At 56.2% G+C, this 24936-nt stretch overlaps 2 protein-coding genes and 1 long non-coding RNA gene across 11 annotated transcripts in view; 1 reads left to right on the forward strand and 2 right to left on the reverse strand.

Moving 5' to 3' along the window:
* Positions 1–75: 75 nt before the first annotated feature.
* On the reverse strand, positions 76–10031 carry FAM171A2 (family with sequence similarity 171 member A2). Of its 2 annotated transcripts, none has more exons than XM_019752299.3 (8): positions 9778–10031; positions 6210–6437; positions 5889–5981; positions 3374–3532; positions 3116–3295; positions 2900–3016; positions 2654–2780; positions 76–2078 (listed from the first exon to the last, which is right to left on the reverse strand). In XM_019752299.3, the coding sequence occupies exons 1-8, from the start codon at positions 9893–9895 to the stop codon at positions 611–613; spliced, it is 2490 nt and encodes an 829-aa protein (XP_019607858.3). In that variant the 5' UTR covers positions 9896–10031; the 3' UTR covers positions 76–610. The 2 variants fall into 2 exon arrangements, with proteins under 2 accessions (XP_019607858.3, XP_074175805.2); XM_074319704.2 differs by having other exon boundaries at positions 2654–2828.
* LOC148756559 (uncharacterized) lies at positions 8977–16364 on the forward strand. The gene is made up of 3 exons (XR_016022957.1): positions 8977–9613; positions 15713–15861; positions 15971–16364. It is a non-coding gene; the product is annotated as an uncharacterized LOC148756559 (long non-coding RNA).
* The window catches only part of ITGA2B (integrin subunit alpha 2b), a 16782-nt gene continuing 4774 nt past the window's right edge, over positions 12929–24936 (reverse strand). The window contains exons 2-30 of one of the 8 annotated variants that reach the window (XM_074319701.2): positions 24103–24224; positions 23916–24013; positions 23642–23807; positions 23324–23373; positions 23201–23246; positions 22978–23106; positions 22701–22748; positions 22504–22547; positions 22291–22344; positions 22099–22151; positions 21699–21910; positions 19183–19365; positions 18887–18932; positions 18691–18795; positions 18555–18610; positions 18310–18461; positions 18092–18214; positions 17664–17731; positions 17351–17498; positions 16717–16809; positions 16358–16437; positions 15963–16043; positions 15738–15831; positions 15485–15637; positions 15242–15364; positions 14639–14752; positions 14287–14388; positions 13959–14075; positions 12929–13190 (exon numbers count right to left, since the gene is read on the reverse strand). In XM_074319701.2, the coding sequence (XP_074175802.1) occupies positions 13131–13190; positions 13959–14075; positions 14287–14388; positions 14639–14752; positions 15242–15364; positions 15485–15637; positions 15738–15831; positions 15963–16043; positions 16358–16437; positions 16717–16809; positions 17351–17498; positions 17664–17731; positions 18092–18214; positions 18310–18461; positions 18555–18610; positions 18691–18795; positions 18887–18932; positions 19183–19365; positions 21699–21910; positions 22099–22151; positions 22291–22344; positions 22504–22547; positions 22701–22748; positions 22978–23106; positions 23201–23246; positions 23324–23373; positions 23642–23807; positions 23916–24013; positions 24103–24224 (2920 nt within the window). In that variant the 3' untranslated portion in view covers positions 12929–13130. Of the gene's footprint in view, positions 14076–14286; positions 14389–14595; positions 14753–15241; positions 15365–15484; positions 15638–15737; positions 15832–15962; positions 16044–16357; positions 16438–16716; positions 16810–17350; positions 17499–17663; positions 17732–18091; positions 18215–18309; positions 18462–18554; positions 18611–18690; positions 18796–18886; positions 18933–19182; positions 19366–21698; positions 21911–22098; positions 22152–22290; positions 22345–22503; positions 22548–22700; positions 22749–22977; positions 23107–23200; positions 23247–23323; positions 23374–23641; positions 24014–24102; positions 24225–24936 lie in introns of those variants that run through there. The other 7 variants (XM_074319698.2, XM_074319700.2, XM_074319697.2 and 4 more) reach the window with 7 other exon arrangements.

The raw sequence follows: 24936 nt of genomic DNA on the forward strand, positions 1-24936 counted from the left end.
TCCCCAGGGGACCCCTGAGCAAGGGCACCCATCCACCACCCACATTTCCTCAACCTCACAGAGACACACACAGAGTTAATCTCACCAGTTTTATATTTGCTGCTGCCCACAGCAATCCCATCACATTACACCCCGGTCCCCAGAGCCGCCCCAGTCACCAGCCCTTTGACATGGTGGCCCAGAGATGGGCTAGTCAGCAAACAGCACCCCCTCCCCTCCCAGGGGTCCACAGAGAATGCTCCCTCCCTTCCCAGCCCTCACACTAGCAGCTGAGGCTGGGTTGCCCCTCCTGCTTTCCCACAATAGAACTTTCTATGTACAGCCACGTTTATACAGGCACTGCTTCCCCCCCACCCAGCCCTCCTCCCCAGCACCTCCCAATGGGGGTCTGGACCCCTCCCACCACCCTCTTGGAGGCAGACACGGGGTCCCTTCCAAGACATCACCCAGCATATACTACTGGACAGCTCCGCAGGCCCCTGGACACCTTTTGAGGCTGGGGGCTAAGAGCGAGTGCCCCCACGGCCCCCCGGGCCCCGCACCCTGGGGACAGGCCCAGGAGGAACCGGCGGGGCCCGACCCGGGGACGGAGCCAGGCGGGGCAGGGGCACTACTTGACGTTGAACACCATTAGCGGCCGCTCCTCCCGCCGCTGCCAAGGGCTCTTCTTGTCGCCCGCCTCGTCGCCCACCTCCACCCCCAGCTCGTCCTCCGGGCTGGTGAGCGAGTCGCGCCGCAGCTCGCTGGCGCTGCTGCGGGAACTGTCCCCACGGCTGCGGCCCCGACCCCGAGGTACCGTGGCCGCCCGGCCCTCGGGCGCCGCCACCTCGTCCAGCAGCGGTGTCAGCGAGTTGTCCTCCGGGGAGCAGAGGCCCGTGCGGCTCTCGCTGCTGCTGGGCTCCGTGTCCTCGCTGAGCGCCAGGCGCGGAGGCGCAGGCGGTGGCGGCGGTGGCGGGGCGGCTGTCGGCGCGCGCTCTCGCTCCTCGCGCAGGGGCCGCCGGCGCGCAGGCCGCGCCTCGTGCACGTCGACGCCCGAGTCCAGGCTGGCATCGGTGCTCCGGCCGCCGCCGCCCGCCTGCAGGTCGATGTAAGAATGACGCACCTGCGAGTTGGAGCGCCCATCGAGGGACACAAACCAGGCGCGTGGGTGAGGCTTCACGCCCAGTTCGAGCAGCTTCTTCTCGGTCAGCGCCTGCAGCTCCCCGTTGAGCTGCGCCATGGTGGACTCGTTGAACAGCACTGGGATGGTGACCGAGCCGCTGACTGGCGCCGAGCGCCCGCCCCCCCAGCCCTCGCCGCTGCCACCCCCGCTGCCTTCGCCTCCCGCGCCCGAGTGGCCCTGCATCAGCGGGCGCTGGGGGTCGGGCTGGGGAAAAGGGCGTGTCGATCCGGGGGTTGTTCCTTCTGGCGGGATGGGCTCATCGCCCGCCCCCGCGGTGACCGCCTCGCTGCCGAGGCGCACGTAGTGCGCGGGGATCACCAGGGTGGGCATAACGTTGCGGTAGACACTGTCCTTGAGGTGGTCGATGGAACCGCAGAAAATGAGCTGCCCGGTCTGGCTGAGCGAGGGCGGCCGCGCCAGCTGGTCCACGGACTGAGACAGCAGGAAATCGGGGGTCTTGCTCTCGGCCGCCCCCTTGTGGCCCAGATAGTGCTCGAAGGGCGGTGGCGGAGAGGGTGGCTCCGGTAGGAACGTGGCGGCCCCAGAGGGCCCCCGCCGATACTCTTCTAGGCCTGACTCCAGCCCTCCAGGACCCTCGACGGAGCGGGCGCCCTTCAGCCCAGCGCCCTCGCCCCCGCGGGCACCTGCAGGCTCGGTGGCCGGACGGCAGGCAGAGCGCGGTTTGGCCCGGAAGAAGTCATCCCGGGAGGCAGCCAAGTCTCGGGAGCTGGAGAAGGCAGAGTGAAGGGGGCCTGGAGGCGGAGCCTCAGGGTCCCCCGATGGGGCGGGCTCCAGGGGTCCTCCACAGATGAGGTGGAGCTGGGACATCGAAGTGGCCTGGTCTCGTTTGTTGCCTTCAGAGGGTCCGGAGAGCTGCAGCTTGCGGTGCTGTTGCCTGGGCTTCAGGCAGCGCCTCCTGGAGAGGAGGGGGCAGACCAAGACCCTCAGGAAACAGTGCGGGCCAGAGCAGCTCCCTAAACCCCGCAGTTGCAAGATGAGGGATGGATATAGTTGGAGGTGTCAGGACAATGCCTAGGACTCAGGAGAGACGTAGGGGAAGCCTGACGGGTCCTGGGAGAGGCTTGTGGAAAAACCTTGCCTGTCTGTGGGAGGTCCACAGCCGCTGTTCCCATTTGGTCCCCCTCCAGGTGAACTGCATGCTTTAGGATGTAAGGAGGTGCAGTGAGAACCTGGGAGGAGTGCCTAAGCCACCCAGAGGCATGTCTGGCAGGAGGTCCCCTAGACATGAAATCTGGGCTGGAAGAAACATCTGCATGTTGTCCCTGGAGGGGTCATGCCTGCAGCTCCTGGCTCCTCTCCCACCTCTCTCAAGCCACCCGTCTTTCAGCCTTTGTAAGTGCTTTCCTGTCAGCACCTTGAGGATCAGTTTGTATGCATCTTTAGGGCCTGAGCACCCAGCACAAGGCCAGGCATAGAGCAGGCCTCTGTCTGCATGGGGTGAGAGGAGGTGGGGGTGTGGACAGCACTCACCGGCAGTAGTAGATGAGCAGACACAGCAGAATGAGTACCAGCAAGGCCAGGGCTGCCAGGATGGTGAGCAGGAATATGGTGTGGTAGGTGCCGATGTCCTGGATGCCCGACGTGATGGTGACCAGCCCTGTGCCAGGCAAGGGCTTAGCGTTCCAGGTGTGGATGCCCTTCCTGCCTTTCAGAAGGAGTTCACTCTCCCAGCCTACCCTTTCCCCACTGCCCCTTGGCCCCACCCCCCACTCTTACCAGTCATGGGGGAGGCCATGGCAGCTGCCCAGTACCCCAGCTGGGGGGAGACGAAGGTCCAGTAGAGCTGTCGTCCTTCCTTCCGTATCACACCAGTGCCGTTGCGTACCCACAGCCCTGGGAGAGTCAGGGGTTGCATCAGACTCAATGTCCCCCCACCCATCTAAGTCTCTCTTTTCCCAAACTCCAGCACTGGCAATCCCCTGAGGCACTCACCACTCTTGGGGTCAAACCTCCAGGCTGGAATGCTGGTGCCCACAGTAAGGGCACGAGGCTCCGAGGGCACAGGCAGGGACAGGTGAATGGGGCCTGAGAGTGGCACCTCTGTTCCATTTCCTGTCAGCAGGTGCACACTCACGGCAGCCAGAGGCATCAGCTCCAGCCAAGAGCCATTGCCTGGGGGAAGGGGACACAAAGGCTGAAGGCTAAATCATGGTGGGAGGACATCTCTTCCATGCCTGGCACCCAGCATACCTGAGCTGGAGGCCTCGGTGCCCAGGAAGGCGGGGAAAGCCCGCATTTCCTGCTGGGTGCTGGCAGGTGTCAGAGAGGCCCAGAGCTGGCTGTAGGTGGAGCTGACAGGCAGGCGGGCAGCCCGGCGTTGGAACTGCACCCAGGGCTGGGAGCGGGCACCTGGATGGAAAGAGGAGGGGCTGCAGTGGCCTGGCCAAGGCCAAGGTTGCCCAGGGACAGAAAGCAGTTATCTAAGAAGGGGAGCCACTGGGTCAGGCCATTGGGAAGACCAAGGAGGGTGGTGACAGGGAGAGAACTGTGCAGTCATAGAATGTAAATTTGGAAGGGACATGGGCCAGAATCTACCAGTCCTGGCTGTGTGACCCTGAGCCAGTTACTTGCTCTCTGAAACACTTTCCTTATTAATGTATAAAATGATGAGGTTCAGATCCTCAAATAATTACTGTCTACTGTGTGGCAGGCACTGCGTTAGGTGCTGGGGATACAAAAATGAATGACACAATTCACAATTCCCTGCCTTCAAGTTCACAGTCTAGTGCAGTACTGTCCATTATGGTACCCATTAGAACTTTCTGCCGTGATGGATGGAAATGTCCTATATCTGTGCTGCCCATTATGGTACCCACCAGACACACATGGCTATTAAGCACTTGAAATGTGGCTAGTGCAATGTTACTGAGGAACTGGATTTATTTTTAATTTTTAAAAATTTAATGAATTTTAATTTTATTTAAATGTAACCACGTGGCTAGTAGCAACTGCATGAGACAGCGTAGGCTATGCACACACATAAGTGTGTCTGTCTTGGGGTGGAGGGGACCCAAAAAGAATTAAAACAGAATTCTAATACAATATGGTAATAGCCAACATGCATTAAGCTTTAAGATATGCTGGGCACTGTTCTAAGCAGGTTACCTATGCTAACCCCTGTAATTAGCACAACAGCCCCTGAGGTAGGTGCTTTTATCATCAACACCATTTTATAGATGCAGAAATGGAGGTGGGAAAAGTTCAGTAACTCGCCCAAGGTCACAATCCTAGAGCCCAGCTGAAGCCCAGGCCGTCTGGTGCCAGGATCCATCATCCTCTCACCCACCATTCCTTCCCACCTCGCTATTATAATAGGGGGAGGCAGGGTGTAAGGGGAGCTTGGCCCGCCCAGCTTGGGAAGGGCCTGTGGAGCCTTGCAGGATGAGTAAGACTCAGCAAGGAAAGAAAGTGGAAAGGGACTTCCAGGAGTACATAAGAAAGGCCCCGAGGCACAAGGCAGCGTGTGGTCAGGGGCCTCCAAGTGACTAGAGAGGGAGGTGTGCACGACAGTGGCAGGCCAGGTCCAAGAGGACGCAATTAACAGGCGAAGGAGTCTAGGCTGTATACTGAAGCAGTGGGAGCTGTGGGAGGCTTTAAGCCAGGGGGCAACAAAGGGTTTGTTTGACATTTTAGAAACCTCCAAAGACTTAATTACATGCCTCTGGTTCAGGATCAGAGATGATGAGCAAATGAGTAATTTGGCGACAAGAGCTCAAGCTAAGAACAGAACTTAGAGAGGGGCTTCCCCCACTCCAAAACTCGCTGTGGCTCCCTAGTCCTAGCCGGATGGAGTCTCCCCTCTGCCTGGCTTCATGAGCCAGTCTGCACCCGGTACCCCCCTGCATAGCCAGACCAGAGCATTCCCAGCAGACTCACTGTCCCCTTCTGTGCCTACATCTGGAAGACTCCCCGGGCCTTCTCAGGTGAATGTGCCTTTGCCACCCCTTCAACGCCCAAGCCCATGCGGTCCCACAGCTCCCTTCACCAAATCCTCTTGCCCTGCTACCCTCACAGGTTAGGGTTTTCTCAATATTGAATGCAGTCGCCCTCTACTCCACTGTCGCCTGCTCTGTAATTATTTCAGGGTTTGCCGTGATGTGTTTGTGTGTCTTCCTATTTGTCTATGAACTCCACGAGGTAGGAAGTAGGTCTGTTTTTCCTTCCCTTTGTTCCCAAACATCAGACACAGTGCCTTGCACAGCCTCGGTGCTGCCGTAAGTCTTAGTTGACAGAGACCGAAAGCCAGTAGGTACACCAGGGCCACTGCAGGATTGTTCCAGGCTTGCACTCCATGGGTGTTCAATACCTTGAAATGACCCTCTCATGGCTTTCTCACATGGCCAGCACCCAGTAGGTGTGCCACAAGGATATGGAGATCCACTGAAGATAAAGGTGGCAGGGAATGGGAATTCTAATGGTAGGAGTAGAGGGAGAATGGAAACCACGAGAAGCCCCAATAATAATAAGCATGTATTGACCACCTTCTGTGCTGTTTTTTGCATGCTTGATAATATTTGATCCTTACTTCAATGTGATGATGTAGATACTATCAATTTCCATGTCTTATAGATGAACAAAGTAAGGCTCAGAGGTTAAATAACTTGCCCAAGGGTACCTAGCTATTATGTGGAAGAGCAGAGCTCTCTATACCCAGGTCAGGGGGAGGGACAGGAGCTGGCAGGTAATGGGGCGGGGGTAGCCTTACCGGGAGAACCCAAGAGGATGTGCACCAGGTCCTCATAGAGGATGAGGGTGGCCGGCCGCTCAGGGAGCAGGTAGAGGCTGACTGACGCATACACTGTGGGAGGGATGGCCTGTCAGCTCCAGAGAAAGCCCCTGCCTACCCCCAGGCGGGGCACTCCCTCCATCCAATCCTAGAGACTTCATCCTCCCTCAGCCCCCTTTGCATACCCCAGCCCAGGCAGCAGCTGCTGGAAAACCTACCCCCTCCACCCCCAAGGACTATTTTGGGAAGAGGCTGATTGGGTCAGCTGCTGCCCCACCCTCCACCTGCCCCTGCACTCACAGGGCAGCTTGTCAACACGCCAGGGCACGGAGTTGGTGAGGAAGCCAGGGCGGGCAGCAGTGACCAGCACCCAGGTGCCCAAGCGGTAACTGAGGGGCAGTGTGGCCACACCCTCTGTGTCTGTGGTGCCAGCGGCCAGCAGCATCCGGTTCCCAAACACATCCACTGAGGCCCGGGCCAAGGGCACCAGCTCCCCGCTCACGTACACCTGCACCTTGATCAGGATCTCTGTGGGCAAGATGGGGTGAGAACAGTGAGGAGGAGGGAGGGGGGAAGAGAGAACTGGGGGGAGCCCCGAGATCAGACGGAGCTGTGGGTTGGGAGCTGCTTTGGGGCCAAGTCTAGACAAGATATTATAAAAGCCAGCATTTATAGAGCCCTCATTTAAACCTCACATCTACCTGCGAGGTGGGTGGTACCATCGCCATATTTTATCAAGTCTAACACACGCACTTTTCCTTATTTCCAACATTTCTGAACTCACGATATGCCTATGGTTGACGATGTCATAATTATAATTGGCAGCATTGTTTTCCTTTTATTACTGGTACATGAAATAATGGTGCATCTTACAGTCGATGATGTATTAGACTTGATAAAATATGCTCCTAGCCCATTTACAGAAAAAGAAATGGAGACGCAAAGAGTTTAGAGACTTGCACTTCAATTCAGTGGGAGATCTGGGAGCCAAACCTGGGAGTTGGCCTCTAGACCCAAATTCTTAACCACTGCATCCTATGGGGCTAGTGTTAGGGAGACGAGAGGGAGTGGAGGGCTGAGAAAGGATGAATAAGTGAAGACCCAAGGGTTTGCACGTGGAGAGGAGAGAGGTTAGGATTCAGCCATTTGGAAGGGAGCATGCAGGGTTGGGTTAGATTTTGGGTTCCCAGGAAAAAACAAGAGACACTAGGGAACTGGTCATTCTCATCATTCATCCTCCTCCTAGAATCCTTTGCACAAGCCCGTTTCGCTTCAGATTTAGGGACTCACTCCAACCCTGAAGCCCAGACAAGTACCTCCTGACCCAACCTCCTCACATGTACTGCTGGCCCCCTCCCAGCTGGTCAGCTACAGTCAATCACCATGGCAATGCCCTCATTCCTCCCAGGAGATGGGCAGGGAGCTGGAGCCCTGGCAAGGGGAAAGAGATGGGGCCGAGGGGGGGCTGACCCAAGCTCAAAGGAAACTAGTATGGAGGGGGCTGAGAAGGAAAGTCCAAGTCCTTCGCTTTCCAGCCAACTCTGCCCCTCGCCCATAGATGGTCCAGCTGGGATGGGCCTGCAGACGGGGCCCTGCTGATCTCACATGGGGTAATGAGGGGGAGGAACTAGGCCTAGAGCTGTTCTCATGGATGCCCCAGGCAGCCTGTGGGATCCAGAGCACCATCTCTCCCTTCCACTCAGCACAGCCCCTCCTCTGAGAGCATGCCTTACCCCTACTATGCTGCTAATAATGGGAGGAAGTGTCATGCCTGGAAAGGTACAGAGGCCTAAGTGCGGGGCCCAGGAGGCAGGTGGGAGAGGGCTGCGTGTTAGACACAAAACTAGGGGAGTACAGGTACAGAAGGAAGAGCCTGGAGCTGAGGGCGGCAGGGATGGGGCGGTCCGGGGGCCTCACGGATGGTGCCTGACACTCAACAGTGACAGGTGTCTTATCTCAGGCTTCCAACCCCAGGGCCAGCACCACGCCTGCCCCTGGCATTCCATCCAGCTGTTCCTGAGCCCACCTCCCTGTTGCCTCCCAGGCCAGAGCCCAACTCTGCAGAGTGGGTGCACACATTCAACCCTTTTCTGCTCTCTAGTTCTCCCAGGAACTGGCAGTCTCCCCCCACCCCCATTACACACACCCAGTAGGAATTCTGAGAAGCTAGAGGGGCCTGACTACTCCTCACCCCCACCCTAAGCTAGGAGCAGCTGGATGGAACAGCTGGGAAGAGGGGACCCAGGAGTATGGACTATAGTCATTTGAGGGAATGCCTTGGGTTCAAGGGCCAGAGTCTCAGAAAAGGAGAGGGAGTCCAGGGAAGGAAACGGGTGTGTAGGTAAGACCTGAAGCAGGCATCAGTGCTGAGCTCATGTGGGGGCGGCAGGTGCCTAGTAGATTCTCTTCTCCCTTCCCCTCAACTGGACTCCCAGCCAGCGGCCTGGGAGAGCCCCCATCCTGGCTCTATTCCAGCCATTTCCCTGGGCCCCCACCATGGGGTGCAGGACTTGAGGGAGAGGCTTCTTGAGAAACTAGGGCCCTTTCCTAGCTATTAAAGCTCCTCTTTTCCCCCAGAATGCAGGGAAGACTGAGGCCAAGGAGATCCTTCCTCATTCTTCAAAGCCTGACATTCCATACAATATCCGCCTCTCCTGGCTTCAGCCCTGCCTCATTCCAGGAGGAAATCCGACCCCCTCCCTTCATCCGGACCCCACTTCCCTCATCTAGACCCCCCCACCCTGCTTTTCCTGCCAGCTCCTTGGTTGGGAGGTGAGGAGAGCACTCATTCAGGTTCAGAAAGGGGTGGGAGGAGATGGGAGAGCAATAGCTGGGTGGCAGGGCAGGAGGCTGGAAGGTGGGTGCAGGGCTGGAGTGGGTGGAGTACCCTGAGAGCCCAGGCATAGGGAGGAAGTCATGGTCCAGCTCTCCCACCCTCTCCCGCTGCAGGAGCCGACCCTCCCCCCCACCTCACACACCCACCTGGGCCGGTGAGGCGCTGGGAGGGTCTCCTCCACTGCGATGGAGAGGTGAGATGAGGAGGGGGTGACCTGGGAGCGGGCTGGGGACAGGAGTGGCCGGAGGCCTGCTGGTGGGGACCCAGGCACCTGCCCTTCCAGCCGCACTGCCCACAGCCAGCTAGCCAACCAGCTCAGCATGGCTCTGCCACCAAAGCCCTGCCATGCGCTTTGAGGTGGGAATCACAATGTATCCCGTTTTCCAGAGCCCCCCCAATTGCAGCCCCTTCTCTGTCACGGGCTGAGCAGCGTTTCTTTGGTGCACCCCAAAATCTGAATCTGGGGGCCACCTGGGGGTTGTCAGCTCCAAGGAGAAGAACGCTATTCGAGCAGTCAATCCGCCCACAGCCTCACCCACTCCCCCCGCCCTTCCCCCCGTCAAACCCAGCACTAGGCGCCCAGCCCCCGTCCGGGCCCAGGGTAGCCGCCGACGCCTGCGCCCCCACCCAGCCGGGGTCAGGATCGAGGAACCCGCAGGGGGCTGCAGAGCCAGCGCCCGCCCCAGCCCGCCCCTGGGCGGGTGTCTTCGGTAGACAATGGCTCAGGCAGCAGCGCCTCGCGGACCAGGAGGGAGAAAAACAAGGCAGAAGGGGGCGGCGGCACGGAGCCTGGAGACCCCCATCCTCCCCATTGTATCTTCCCGAGACCCTAGCCCAGGCGGACCCCTCTCCCTCCTTCCTCTCCCGGGTAAGCGCCGACCCCAGGTCGCCTAGTTCCCCCACCCAAATCTAGGAAATAGAATAGCCCCCGATTCACGAGCGCCGCCAAGAGGGGGCTGGCGGGCGGGGTCCGATCAGGGTGTGGGGGGGGGCGCGGGCCCGTGATCGCTGCCCCTCCTGGCCGAGACTCACCCTGCGGGCTGGGGGGCTCCGGCGGCGACTTGCCGGGAGCCCGGGAGGCGCCGCCGAGCAGCAGCCCCAGCAGCGGCAGTAGCCGCGCGAGGATGCTGGGGCCACTCGGTGGCGGCATCGCGGGGCTCGGCCCGGACCTAGTGGCCCATGGCTCCCGCCCGGCCCCGCTCGGCGGGCCCCGCTCAGCCCCAGCTCTGCGCCGCGCGGCTCGGGCTCCCGCTCTGGCTGCGGCGGCCGCTCAGCGCGATTGTCTCCGCCCGGAGCGGCCGCCAGCGCCCCCTGCAGGCGGCGTCCCATCCCGCGGGCCTCCGGGCACCGCCCCCTCGCCGCCGCGTTCCGCCCGCCGCCCGCTGGCTGTGCCCGCGCTCAGCCCACCCGGCAGCCCCCACCCCGCGCTCTCAGAATCCAAGCTGCGAGGGAGTGTAGCAAACAGGGTCCAATCTTTGGCGTTCCAGAACCCCCGAAATTTGGTGCAAGATTTTTTTAGGGTGGGGAGAATGGCCATTGCTTGCAACACACTCGAAGAGCACGCACAGTTATGAGTGTCTCTAAAAAGTGTAAGTGCGCCCTGATTTATGGCCCCTTTCCTCACAAACACTCACGCAGTGCTGGAGAGCTAGGGCGCAGCCCCCTGGGAACCGGTCGGTCTCGGTTCTTGTCTAGCTTCTGCCTCTTATTAAGCCGTGAGCAAGTTATTTACCCTTACAGTCCTCAGTCTTTCTTTAAAGTGAAAATTGTAATAATTTCTACCTCATGGGGTTGTTGTAACAATTAAATAAGGTAGTGATATAAAGTGTCTAGCACATTCCTGACAGGTGCTATTGTTGGCCCAGATGATAAGATCCATTACTGGGCAGTCATAATGGTTAGGAAGTTCTAGTGGGGCAAGCAGACTGTCTCTCCCACTGAGAATCACAGATTGGTCCCGCTGTTCATGAATGACAATGAGTCTTTCAGTTCTTCCTCAGCCACTGGAACCCCACGTTTGAAGACAGCTGTTGGCCTGCCCTCTAGCCCCAGCCTGGCTCTCCTTCCTTCCAGTTTCTGGTTGTCATCATCACTCAGTTTCTGGGTGGCCAAATCCTCATCCAATCTGGTATTCCTCTCCTGGTTCTCTCTGGCTTGTCACCTTTTCTTTATCACAATGTGGTGCTGTGGAAGGGATTAGTACCTGGGACAACGACCTCAGGACAGCAGCTTCTCTTCTGGTGCTTCTCATCTACTTGGGTCTTCTGGTTGGGTCTTCTCACTTAAGGGGACCTTGTTTTGAGCTTATGGACAAAACAGCCAAATTTTGTTCTTCTTCCTTCCTTCCTTCCTTTTCTTTTTTTCTTTCTTTCTACCTTTCTTCCATTCCTTTCCTTTTTTCCTTTTCTAGCCCCTCCCCATCTCTCTCTCTCTCCTTACCCCCTCCTTCCATCCCTTTCTCTTTCTCATAAATTTCCATCTAACCAGATTTCCCAGTCCTATTCTTATGTAACCAATTTTTTTGGAACCTCAACACAGGATTTAGCACTCATCCCTGGTGAATTTCATCTTGTTGGTTTCAACCCAACTTCACAATCTGTCTAGGCTGCCTTGGATCTGCTTCAGTTACCCATTGTATTGGAACTCCTTCTCAGCCAGCAGCCATCTGCAGGGTGAAGGGACTCATGACAATACCAGGCAGCCCAGGGCCAGGATGGTGATCTTCTTCAGCTTAATCAAAATTGTCTAGTTTTAAGTCTGGGTCTCCAGCTCACATTTCTGTCTTGTGCATAAGGACAAATGCCAAGTGCTTTGCTGGATCAAGATAAATTGTCTGGGGTCACCGAATTGCAATGGCAGAGGTGGGACGAAGTTTGGCTGGTGTTCAAAGATCATGGCTTAATCCTTTCCTAAATATTCTAGTCACCCAGCTAGAAACTTGTTCTGGAACTTGCCATGCATGGATGTCAAATTGTTCTATTCTGTTCAGAATGTACCTTTTACTTCTTTGGGTAAAACCAAATACCAACAGCTCTTGTGAGGTAAGCCTGTTCATCAATGGCTTCCCCCAACACTTAGCATCAAGTCCAAAGTCCTTCCCTTGGCCACAAGGTGCTGCCTGCCTTCCCCGACCCCGAACTCATCTCCTGGACTCCTCACCTGCTTCCAACCCATGGGCCTCCTTGCTTTTACTTGAACACATCAAGCCTGCTTCCACGTCAGGGCCTTTGCTCTGGCTGTTCTTTCTGTCCAGAACACTTTATTTCTGGGCAGCCACCTGGCTCATTCATTTATCTTTCTGCTCACTTCATCAGAAGGGCCTTCCCTGACTACGCTGCCTAAAATGTCAGCCCACTCCCAACACCCACATCATTCTAGCACTAGCTCCCTACCTTTATGTTTACTCCAAGCGCTGGCCACCACTGGCCATACATTTATTTATTCGTTTACTCTTTACCCCTGGTTGGATGTAAGGTCCATGAGGGTAGGGACTTTTTTGTTCACTGTTCCATCCCAGACTGGAATGGTACCGGGCACATGGTAGGTGCTCAATAAATATTTATTGAACACATGAATCAACAAATCTTTCAGAACTCCAGGTGAACCCCCACTACCACTATCCCCTGACTCCAATCTCAGTGGAGGAAGAGTTGTCTTCCACCTCCAACTGTCCTGAGAGCTCCCTGCCTATACCCTCTTTCCTAACCAAAGACCCTTCTCCTTGGTGGGGAAGAAGGACTAGAAGGAATAGTCACAACTCTGTAGTGACACTGCCTTCCTCAGGATGAGGGCTTAATTAGCCTCCCTCTGGCCTTTATTTAAATGGGAGTGGGAAGAGCGTGTTCTTTTCCCAAAACAGGGTCATCTTGATGTTTATCTCTTTGAAATCATGAAAAAAGTACTGTTTAAAGCTGCCCACAAGGGACCCTACCTGCCTTCTCGGCCACCCTCAGCCCCCTCCCCTCATCCCTTCCAGTCTCACCCAGAAGCTCTGCCACTCTTTCTCCCTTGTTCTGTCCCCATTTTCTACTACTCCCTGACACTCCCCAAAGACAGTAATTTGCAACCTTTGCCCTCGCAGAGACACTGTCTGCTCTTACTTCTACCAGCCCCAGATCCCCACAAACATCACCCCGGTCTCCTTCTCCTCCTCTGACCCCAAGAGGAGGCAGCACACTGAGGATTGGGGCTCAGCCTCTTTATTAGGCAGCAGGAAAGGGGTGGCCCAGCTCTGATAGGAGGGGGAGGTCATCAGGTGCCTCCATGGAACAGCTTCAACCCGTGGGTGACCAGAGAAGAAGGTCTCTGGGGGGCACTCAGAGAAGAAGGGGCAGGGCAGGCATCACAGCCAGCCTTTCCGCTAAGATAGAGCGTGGGCTGCGCCATCACTCTTCCTCTTCATTGTCTTCTTCCAAGGGTGGCCGATTCCGCTTGAAGAAGCCAACCTGGGGGTGTACAGGGGCCGGGGACAGGTTGTAAAGATGACCCTTAGGCCCCAGAGCAGCAGTGGAGGAAGTAAGTATGTTAGAAACCAGCCAGCCTCGAGGTCCTCTCCTGGACCAGCACGAAACATGGACCCCACTGTGTGCACAAATGGAGGCCTTTCCCCATTTAGAGATAATGCATGTAACAATTTAAAAAACAAAGTTTTGTTTTTTCTTTCCTGAATTTTTCTTAAATACTGATGATTATGACTCAAGTGCATGATGGAATGTATTTGATTCTTATATGTCTAATGTGTGGTTTTCCGTAAAAGCATCATGCTTTCCAGGGCTTGTGCACCTGAGTGAGTTTGAGAACAGCACACGTGTTCTCCAGGCTCAGAGGAGGGAGTATCCACCAGGGCCTCATACGGAGCAAGGAGCAGGGTCTGGATCAGATCTGGGTCTCCCACCTCCGTTGAGAAAGGACAGAGCAGGGAGGAGGTAAAGCCGTCCTCCTCGGCAGTCAGAGTTCCTGAAGGCAAGACTCATTCCCTGTGACTCTCCCTCTCGGGGAAATGGGCCTAAAGGACTTAGACTTCCGGTCCCACCTCTCCCAGAAGTCTGTGCCCTGGAACAGATCCTCTGGAGAATGACATTCTGATAGTGGAGATGTAGATCAGCTGGGCTGTGATCACCCACTTGGGCCACTGTCTCTCTCTGCCTCCCCGTGAGGGTGAGCAGGGCCAAGCCTGGGCCCACCTGGGGATCCCGCCTCCCTTCATGCCTCACCTTCCACATGGCCAGGACCAGGAATGTGAACAACAACAGGCCACCCAGCACGCCTATCAGCACCCACCAGATTGGAATGTCCCTCTCCTCCAAGGCCCGAAGCACTTGCGTCTGCACCTGAGGACAAACCGGAGCACGTCTTCCGTCACCTTGACACTTGTCTTTCCCCAAAACTCAAACTTGCGAAGTGGTGACACCCAGCCAAGCCACCTACCTGTCTCGCCCCTCAGACCCAGGGAGGCCCCACCCCCATCCTGCTAGGCGTGGACACGTGGGAGGAGCAATGGGTCCTGCAGGACTCATCTCCTAAACACCATTCCGTACTCACCAGAGCGTCCCCACTGGGCAGGCTGAGGGCGGGCACGGCATAGGGAAGGGAGGAGACATTGAACCACGCGTGCGACTGCAGCACAAACTGATCCAGTGGCCTCTGGATGGGGTTGGGGGGAAGCCATTCACATGAGGCCTATTGGTTGTAGGGGTCCAGCCCCAAGCTATTCCCCTGGGGAGGCCTGTGCCTGGCCTAATCCCATCCCTCCAAAGTAAACTTGGCCCCGCAAATAAATAAATAAATAAATACCAACAAATCTATAGTAGAAAACAAAGTAAACCTTGCCCTCGCTCTCTTCCCACTCACCGTGCCCCACCTCTCCATCCACCTCCAGAAGGCCCTACCCCACCTGACGGAGGCTGGGCAGCCACAGGAAGGCCACCACGGTGACCATGGCTCGCTGTCCACGCACCATCTCCTGCAGTTCACACTGCACCACAGTACAGGGCACCGAGTCGCAGCTCTGAGGGGATGTGTCATTAGTTCCCAGCCCCTTCTGACCCATTACCCCCTCACTCCAAGGACCCAACACAGAGGAGGTGGGGGGACAGCGGGGTGGGGGCAGTCAGGGAGCTTGGGCCTCGCCCTCAGGAAGGGCTTCAGATTCAAGCTTCAGACGTTATCTCTAAATAGGGTTGCTCATACAATCCCAGAGATCCAGGGAGAGGGCAGGAAGACATGGGTCCTCATAAGGTGTTCAATACCCAGAATTTTTGTCACCCTGCTTTGGCATTTATTCACTGTCTTTAATGTACTAACAACCTTACAAAATGCGAGTACCCCCATTCCGCCCCAGACACAAGACCAGCACAATCTGTCATACTCACTTGGACCAAGGTGGCCAACCAGAGGCCCACATCACACTTTGGTCCCCTGTCTCTGCCTCCTATCCCTCTTTCTTCTGGGCCCCAGGGAGGGGAGACCCCAGCTGGAGACTACAGAGGCTGCTCACCACAAGAACTGGATCCTGAAGCCCTGAGGGTGGTTTGGGCCCTCTTAGGAATGCATGCCTGCGCTCCCGCTTGCGACTGGTGGCGATGGAGGAAGGGGTGGAGGTGGGCATGCCCCAGGCCTGCTGAGGAGGCAAAGAAGCTGTCAGGTCCCATGCTCTACCCATCTGCCAGCCCTCCCAAAGGGATCCTGGTTGATGGGCTGGGGACTCATCCGCAGCTGTTTCTTCTCCCCAAGCTCTTACCTTGAGGGGGTTGGGAGAGGTCTGTGGGGAGCACTGAAGCCCCCCCTGAGGCTGTATATCCTCGATGTAGAGCAGGTCGGAGGACTGGGACTGGTTGGGGAGGTGGAGGCTGAGGCGGAGGCCACTTACGGTACCAGGGCCATTGTTGTGGAGCTGGTGGGGGTGGTGGTAGCAGGATGTTAGGTGGCCCAGCACCAAGACTTAACTCCTGGGACCCTCTCACTCCAGCCTGGGCCCGGAAGCTCCTCCCTACCTCATATTTGTGCACCACTTTGGGGCCCCGGAAATCCGAGCTGTTCTCCCTGTCACCTTCTGCCGCCACCACCAGGAAAGCTGGAAGGGAGTTCCTGCAGGGGCCCAAGCACACCCCCACCAGGGTAAGCTTGATCCCCTGACTTGCCTGTGGGGGTTCCCTTAGAGCCCCCTGAACCTAGGGCTCTGCCTGCCATCTCCCTTATCCACCCTCTCGGCCTCTCACCCTCGTAGCTCTACGTGGGCCTCCGCCCGGACTGGCACATCCAACAGCACCGCCTCACTGTTTGGATTCTGGCTGTTCTTGCTGGAAGGGAGGAGATGAGAAGCACGTCAGGGACACCAGCCCACTGAACATCAGGACTCTGGGGCAGGGCAAGGCTTTCAGAGGGCTCAGGAAGCGCTGACTCCACAAACAGCAAGCCACACAAAAGTAAGACCTGGAAAAGAACTTCCAGGGCTCCAAGACTCAGAAACAAATCTCCGAGAAAGAAAGGCAACAGGAAAGTCTGAAGAGCAGGCATCCCAGGAGACCCCTCTGTATGGAGGGTGCCTGAGTGTCTCTAAATCGGGATCACATAAGGGGAAGGGTCATGGGTAGGAGTGAGCCCCCGTCTGTACCTCCTGATCTGCAGCCGGAAGGACACATGCTCCCCAGCCTCCTCCAGGTTCTCCACACTCACCAACATCGTGATTCCTACCTGAAACCGGGAGGGCCTGAGTCACTGCCCAAAGGCCCGCCCTGGGCAGCCCTGTCTGGAACGCGCCCCCCGGTCCTCATCCTCCAGTTATCATTATTGTCTCCGTTTTACTCGGAAGCTCACTCAGAGGAAAGTCCTTCACCCAGGGACACGCAGTTAGGGAGCGTGAGGACAGGACTGCGGCCCAGAGCTATCTGCCTCCGAACCCAGCCCCTAAAGCCCTGCTGTCCGCCAGCCCTTCATGGAGGAGACCGAGCAGCCAGGACTCGGCAGCCTCACCCGGACATTCCTCTTCATGGGGTTGCCCAGCTCACACAGCACCACCTTGGTCTCGTTCTCCTTCTTCTGGTTACAGATGAGCCTCTCAAAGCCCTTCGAGAAGGAAGTTTCGAGAAAGAAGATGGTTACTGAGCAGCCCATATATATTTAAACTCGTTGGAAAATCTGGAAAAGACTTGTGTGCCAGGGTGGGGAGGAGCGTTTCCTGGGGTGTGAGTTCAAGGGGCTGTCACAGGCTACGTTACGTATTACTCTAGCACTTTATGGGTTTTTTTGTTGTTGTTGTTTTTAAGAGAAAAACACAAAACATTACATGGACTATGATCCCATTGTTATAAACTACATCCATAAAATAAAAAATAAATATGTACCTACATATATATGTATCTATCGATGTTGAGAAAAAAGACTGGAAGGAAATTTACCAAATGGTAACAGACGTTCCTGTTAACATTTAGCTCCTGAGCCATCTTTAGCTTGGGTTTTATCATAGAGTAGTCCTCTTCCAAATTAAAAAAAAAAAAGAATCACAGCTTTTACAGCAAAGCATAAGAGATAGGATAGAAGAGAGTCCAAGGCTGCAGCACCTCCCAGGTCCAGGTAACCAGGTAATGTCCTGGGGTGGGGGCCTCACCTCCATATTGCTGAAGGCCCGCATGTAGTGGGCACATGGCGGCAGGTGCACGGCCAGCTCAGCCTCGTAGGCCCCCTCCCCCTCATTGGCTGCATCCATTTGCAGCTCCAGCACGTTATCGGCTCCAATTAGGAGTGGGGAGCCCCCCCTATGGGGAGAAAGGAGTAAAGCTGAGGAGGCCGGGTCCTAGCTCAGGCTCTGGGAGGAGGAGAGGGGTTGAGGACAATGGATGGGTGTCTGACACCCTAGGTGGGGAGGGGACGCAATCAGGGCCAACCCAGCCAGGGGATGGTAGAGTGGGACGTCTCCTCACACGCTGGCAGTGAGCTGAAGCTGCGGCACACACAGGTCATCTTCCCCACAGTCCAGGATGATGCGGGTCTGGAGGGGACATATCAGGGTATGTGGGTAAGTTGGGGGCACGTGAAGGTAGGGAATTAGAAGGCCTGAGAATGAAAGAAGTATAGAGATGACAGAAGGGCTTGGGTTTGTTGCGGGGTTTGGGACAATGTCAGGGTTTAGGTGGTGACATCAGGATTTCTATCAGTTTACAGGTGACATCAACACTTGGGGTTTAGGGCATATTGAGGTTTTAGGGTTTTCATTAGGGTTTAGAGTGACATCAGAGATTAGAGGTGACAATAGGTTTTGGGGTTCACATTACAGCTTGGACACTAACCCTAACCCTGACTTTCTGGCAGGCGTCCTTCACCTCCCTTGACTGCCCGCCCCCGCCCCCACCTGCTCCTGAACGTGGGTGTCTCCATGCAGCATGGCAGCAGGGGCCAGTCCATCCTCGGGCTGCAGGGACACGTTGACGCTGAGTACGATTGGGCTCAGCTTGTCCCGGAATTCGGCCTCGTCCTGAGGAGGGGATAAGAATCAGACCATCTTGCTACCATGAACCCCACAACTGAGCACCCCCGGACCCACAGTGCCCAGCCCCAGCCTGGGCGTACACGGAGGAAGGCCATGGTGTTATGGCAGACGGGGCTGTGCCTCCCACTCAGGTCCAGGTGCACGGTGGTGCCCGCCTGTTGAGAAGTCAGCAGTAGCACCCGTCGGCCCTGGCGGGGCTTCTGCCGGTCCAGCTGCAGCTCAGCACTCAGGCCTGGCAGGGCAAGCAGGGGGGGTCGGGGCTTCCCTAGCCAGCCTCCAGGGGAGTCCAGGCCTCCCTCCCTCCTGTTCCCATCACATCACTCACGCAGCTTCTGAGGAATGTTGTGCCCAGTGGCTCCCACACACATTTGGATGTTAAAGCTGCAAAACCATGAGTGAGGCTCCAGGGTTAGGGCCCCCCAAGGTCCCAGATCCTGCCTGGCCCATGCCCTTCATCTCACCAGTTCACTTCTGTCTTGGTATGGGGAATGACACAATTCTTCACAGCAGGATTCAGTGAATCTTGCACCAGCAGCTGGACAGTGGCCATCACCACTGGCTGAGCTCTGGAGGGATGGGGGAGGCTTGCCATTGTGGCCCCTCTTTGCAGGGTCTCCTCCCTTCTCCCCCCCCCCCCCCCCCGGAGCCAGTGCTCACCTGTATACAACCACCTTGTCAGCCCTGTAAGCTCCCACCAGTAGGTCTATAGATATTGGGAGGGGGTCAGAACTGGCAATTAGAGAAAGGCATGGGGTCCTCATCTTCCCAGGGGTTCCCCACACCACTTCCCCCACTGGAGGTTTGACCTGGCCTGCCCTGGCTTCCCAGCCCCACAGACAGATCAGAGCTCTCAGTGGGGTACCAGGTCAGGCACAGTCCCTGTCCATGTTCCTTAGTATCTCCAGGTAATGCCCAAGGGCCCTTGTTGTCTAGTTGGAGGTAGTCAAGGGCACCTGGGTATCCATTGTCATCGATGTCTGTGGCACCTCTCAGGGAGAAGCCAAAGCCAGAGCCTGTGGGGAAGGGGCTGTCCAGAACCTGGGAGGGGCGTGAGCTAAGCCCCTCGCTCTGACCCAGGAACACCAGCACTTGGCCCCGACCGCTGGGACCCCCATAGGGGGCAGCCACTGCAACATCTGGAAGGAGTAACAGAAAGGGAGTGTCTGTTATCCAATCTCTCCAGGTGGTCCTGTAAAACTTTCAGGAGCTTCTTCTCTGGGTAGACCCCAGGGGATCAGGAGAGGAATGCAAAGGTCTGGGTCAAGGAGGCAGCTGCCCTGCTCTCCAGGAGTTTACAACTGGGTCAGATAGAGACCCTTCAAATATGATTATTATAAAAACAGGCTCCACTATCTATTGAGAAAAATATATTGACATGATTTCATTTGATCCTGAAAATTAGGCATCATTATTCCCATTTTAGATGAGAAAACTGAGTCCCAGAAGATTAAGTAACCAAGATCTAATAAATACTGGCCCCCTCTTCCCAAGCTCCCTTCACCCCATTCCACTTCCACCATGCATACCCAGAGCCCCGCCATGAGCTGTCAACACTAATAACTTTGATGATCACTATTGAAAATTTGTTAATCATCAAACTCTTATTAATTTGTAAGTTTTCTGCACTTGATAAGAATCAATATCTTTGATATTTATGTTATAAATTATCTTTGTTTTTTGACTTTGTTTTCTATACAGTTTGTTTCTTTTAAAGATCTTCATTGATTTTTCTGATCAAGTTGTCTAGATTTCATCCAAATCAAACATTCTGACAACAGTCGCATCTCCAGGTCCTGGGCCTCCACTCCCTCTTGATCTATGGCAGGGGTGACCAAACTACGGCCCGCGGGCCAACTGTGGCCCGCAATCCATTTTTAATTGGCCCGCAGCAAATTCCAAAAATATATTTAGTTTACTTAAATAAATCAGGTGAGGCAATACGTAATTCACCTCGAGTGAGTGGCCTGACTGTTTGTGTATTTTACCACATATGGCCCTTGGTAAAAAAAGGTTGAAAAAAGTTTGGACACCCCTGCTCTATGGCTTCCTCATCTCCATTTATATCCTGACCATTTGATTACTTTTGCCATATCCTTAGCTGTCGTTCCCCACTGCTAGTTTTGGGCAAGCCTGGCCAAACCTCACCAGACCAGGCACCATGAATTCCTGACCTCCAGGCTTCACCAGGGACTGCCCCGCTGCCCTGCAGGGGGGTTTCTGCTCAGCTCCCTCGCCCAGTCTGCTCAGCACCTATTTCAAACCTCCATTCTATCAAGCTCCCAGCCCCAACTCCTTCACAAAGAGAAGCAGCCCAACTGTTGTGCTTTGAATCCACACCCACTTTTCTCCCTTCCCCCATGCGACCCTGGAATAGGTGTCCCTCTCTTTACCCTGTCCCTGGGCTGAGCATCTCACCCTCGAATGAATCCCCCAGGCACCTCAGGGACCCTCCTCCAGCTCACTCCCTCACCCCACCCCCATTTCCACACAAGATCGTTTTCCTCCACATTCAACCTACTCCATATTCTTTGAAATTAAAATAACTCTCTTTTGACCCTCATTTCCTTTCTAGTAATCATCTTTTCTCTTTTTCCTTTTACAAACTGATTGCAAGAGCTATCTACACTGTCTGCTTCCAATTCTTCAGCTTCAGTCATCTTGCCCCATGGTGTTCTGGCTTCTATGCCTACCCAGCCCTGAATCGGTTCTTGTTACTGACCAATGATCTCCTTCCTGCTAAAGTTCATGTGGACTTCTCCGGCCCCATCTAATTGTATCTTTCAGCAGCGTCTGGAGCCCTTGACTCCCTTCCTCTTGCTTAGAGCACTCTCTTCTTTTGAGTTCTGGGCCAGCAGATCTCCTGGTTTCCCTCTTACCCCTCTGGACACTCCTTTCCAGACTCATTTCCTCTGGGAGTCCCCTAAATACCTTGCTTCCCAGGGCTCTGTCCTAGGCCTCATCTCACTACACAGGCTCCCAGCACCTCAGCCACCCTCCCCCAGCTCCTCTTTCCCACTCATACCTCTCTGGTGGAAGCAGGGGAAGCCTTACCCAACTGCTCCCTGGACATGTCTGCCTAATGTGCTGAAGTCCTTCAAGATCAAACAGGTCTAGAAGTGGACGGCTGATATACCCCCAACTCACCTCCCCAGACCTGCTGCCTGGCCTGAGTTCCAGGCAGTGAAGGGCACCACCATCCACCCAACTCCTTAGCCCCACATCCAGTCACCATCGAGTCCTAATAATCTAAGTACTAAATATCAGTGAAATCACCCTCATCTCTGGCTCCACTGCCAAAATTCACCTCCAGGTGGTCACCATCTCTTGCCTGGACTAATGCAAGCAAATCCTAATTGGTCTCCTTTAACTCTCTCCTGCTTAAGCTCTTCAAGGCTCCTGCTGCCCTCAGGCCAAATCCATGGTCTTTGTTGTGGCTGTTAACCCGTGTGCAGCTCTTCTCTTTCCTTACCATTGTAGCCATCCCGATTGAGATCGCCCAGAGGCGCGATGGCAGAGCCAAATCGCCCGTAGAGCTGTGTGCCAGTCAACAGGAGGCTGGGGGCGCCCAGCGGGTGGGAGTCCCGAGGCTGCAGGAACAAGTACACGCGCCCCACCTCGGCCAGCTTTCGGTCCGCGCGGCTTTCCATGTACAGTGGCGCGCCCACCAGCAGATCGTGCCTCCTGCAGGCCAGACGCGCGCTTACGTGGGGTGAGCTGCCGGCCAGGGCCACACCTCGCCCATTTTCGCCCTCCCTCTCCCCTCTGTGGTCACGGGGGAGTGAGGACTAGGAAAGGAGGAGACTGTGGGCAAATCACGCCTTGGTAATTGTGGACCCAACTCGGTAGGGGTGGGGCGCACCCCTCCTTACCCGTCCCCGTTGACATCAGTGACAGCCACCGAGTGCCCGAAATACGAAGCCACCTGCAGGAAGACAAGGTGCATCGTAATTCCCGCCCCCGGACGTGCCGCCCTCTCTTAGACATTACCCCCACACTCCGCGTAATATTCTCGGGTCCTAGTCCCCCAGCCTCGGCCACCCCGGTAAGGAAGCAGCCCTCACCTGCTCTCCACGCAGCAGGTGCAGCCTACGGTAGCTCGAGTGCAAAACTTCCACCTGCGCGGACAAAGCACAGGAGCGCATCGTTCACGTCCCTCCAGACAGCCTCCCGCGCCGAGTGAGAAAGGGCAGGAGGTTTGGGGGGTGGGGGTGGTCAGGCTGAGGAATGGGGTCTGGGGCTTCGGGATGCCCAGTGGCGGGGCAGGGGGCACTCACCGCTCCCAGGGTCCAGCTCCAGGTGGGGGCACCCAAGACATACTCTGGGGAGAGCCCGGCCCAGGGAATGAGGTCCTTCGAACCTCCCTGCCTTCCCGCCCGCCATTCCACACCCAGGGGAGATTTCGGTGCGGGGCTTGGAGGTGCTCCTCCCCAGGCTGGGCTCCCCAACCCCCGCCCCTAAGTGGATTTCTTGCCTGTAGTGTTGAGATTCCCGTCGAACTCGCCCACCGCCACCGAGTACCCTGAAGACACAGCGCGAATTAGTCTTTCCGTGAGGGCGAAGCAGGGAGCAAGCCGAGGGCAAGGAAGGAGGGGACGCAGACACCACCCAGTTTTAAACCCTGCATATGCAGACGGCAAAACGGAGGCCACCGAAAGGCCAAGACCTGATCAAGACCGCACAGCGAATCCAGGGAGGGAAGGGTGACACTTAGAGTGCTGGGAAGCCCAGAAGGGAGGTGCCAGGGTTACCCCGGTAGCCATCGAAGTACTCTGGTTGGCTGGAGTCCAAGGTGAGGCGCTGGGTGGCCACGTGCCACAAGAGAGTGCCCGGGCGGTAGGTGGAGATGATATCTGCAATTGGAGCCCGCGCAAGGAGACCTAGGGCGCGAGGGACAGCAGGTGTGGGGGCCCAGATTCCTGGGGTCTCCCAGGCTGAGAAAGATGGGAGGGAGGTGCACGGGTGGGCACGTACCTAAGAAAAAATAGCCGCCAGGGGCCCCAAGTACCAGTTCTCCAGCCTGAAAAGGAAGCCCTGGAGGTGAGAGGGGTGTTTTGTTTGGGAGCCGCCCGCAAGCGACTTAGGCTCGCTACTTGCCTGAGTGACGGCGATGCTGAAGCCCGCTTCGCAGTAACGCTTGTCGTCCACTAGAGGAGGCAAAGGACAGCGAAGGGGCGGATCACGAAACAAGCACTCAGTCTGGGGCGGGCGGAGGCGGAGTCATATGAGGGCGGAGTCATGGGGTAATATAGGGGTGTGGCCTTGAATCAGCGACGGGGAGCAGGGAGGCTAGGAGCTTGGTCGACGGGTGGCGGGATTGAAAGCCGGGCCTGAGGGCGCTGGGAGAAGGTTCAGGTTAAGTGTGGGGCTAAGAGGTCGCGAGTGGGCGGAGCCAAAATGGAGAGCGGAGCTCACTAAAATCATTTTTCTTGTAAACCCGGCTCATGGTGTTGGTCCGACAGGGCGAGTACTCTGCGCGGCCGCTGTTCTGGAGCTGAGCCACGAAGCAGCCACCCACGGGCGTCTTCTCAGCCTCCTCGGTCATTTCTAGGACGTTCCAGTGCTGCCAGGGGGAGCAGGCCTGGGGCAGGGCCACAGGAGAGGGGAAAGGGCGGGACTTGGGATTCCACCCCGCCAAACATGTCCCTGCCCCCCGACTGCTCCCTGTTCCCTGTCCCGCAGAGCCCACCACAATGTTGTCTCTCCAGCTGACGACTGACGCCCCGAGTCCTTGCTGGGCCTTGAAAGTTTGGAAAGTTTGGGAGCCTACTTTTCGAGTCTCATCATCTGGAGGGCACAAGAAAGGGTGGGGTGCTGGAGCCCGGCTATGCACGCTCCTTCTAATCCCTCCCTTTTCCTCTTTGCGTGGGACTCACTGAGGTCGAATGACAGTGAAGAACACTGGGCGCCCTCTGCCCTCCAGGGGCACAGGAACACGCCGCCGGTCTCCTCCCGATTGCGGCCCAGGGTCCGCGGAGCGCCCACCACGATGGCCACGCTGCATAGGAAAGCTGCGTGAGCGCGGCGCGGATTCCAGGGTACCCCATGCCCCAGTGCCCGCGCTGGGAGCACTACGCGGAAGGGCGGTGTGCCTTAGGGGGCACTGGAGCATCTCTCCTCAGAGACCTCACAGATCATCGAAACCAACCTTTTCATTTTATGGCCCATGAAACTGACTTTCTGCAAGGGAAATCACATGCCCAAAGTAACCGACCGAGTTAAGGGGAAAACTAGGACTGTAATCATTTGGTTTGATTTGAATACCAGGGGTTTGATATCCTTGCCGAGAAAGCCCTCCTAAGCCCTGCCCCCCCCCCCCAAAGCCAGGGGCTTACATGCTCCCTAGAACCTTAGACTGCTACCAGATACCTTCTTGAGAACTAGTTTTAATGAAGTATTAGGGAAGCTAGTGGGCATCTCTAAAGTGGGGAGTGGGATGCTGATATCGCTGAGGAAGGACCCTAGTAGAACTAGGTTTACATCACAACTTGCCACATGTAAATTGAGGACAATATCAACCACTCAATGCTATCAGGATAAGTAAATGAAATAAATGTATGAGGGACATTCAGCATAGTGCCAGCCAAATAACATAACAAGTGCTTAGGGGGAAAAAAGGTACCAACTTTTGTTTTCCCTTTGTTCTTGCTATACTTTCAGTGCCCATCTCCCCACTGGTACCCCTTCTTGACACCCTCACCTGAGCCTGC

This window comes from Rhinolophus sinicus, chromosome 12 (assembly GCF_057876585.1).
Source record: "Rhinolophus sinicus isolate RSI-liver-muscle chromosome 12, RSI-T2T, whole genome shotgun sequence".
Classification (NCBI taxonomy): domain Eukaryota; kingdom Metazoa; phylum Chordata; class Mammalia; order Chiroptera; family Rhinolophidae; genus Rhinolophus; species Rhinolophus sinicus.

Excerpts from the sequence above, each read along its gene's own strand:
- FAM171A2 (XM_074319704.2), bottom strand. The coding sequence starts at position 9,895 with ATGCCGCCACCGAGTGGCCCCAGCATCCTCGCGCGGCTACTGCCGCTG. Across the intron at positions 2,829-2,899 it reads CATGGCCTCCCCCATGACTG|GCAGGAAGGGCATCCACACC; the intron begins GTAAGAGTGGGG and ends TCCTTCTGAAAG. Across the intron at positions 2,079-2,653 it reads CTGCTCATCTACTACTGCCG|GAGGCGCTGCCTGAAGCCCA; the intron begins GTGAGTGCTGTC and ends CCTCCTCTCCAG.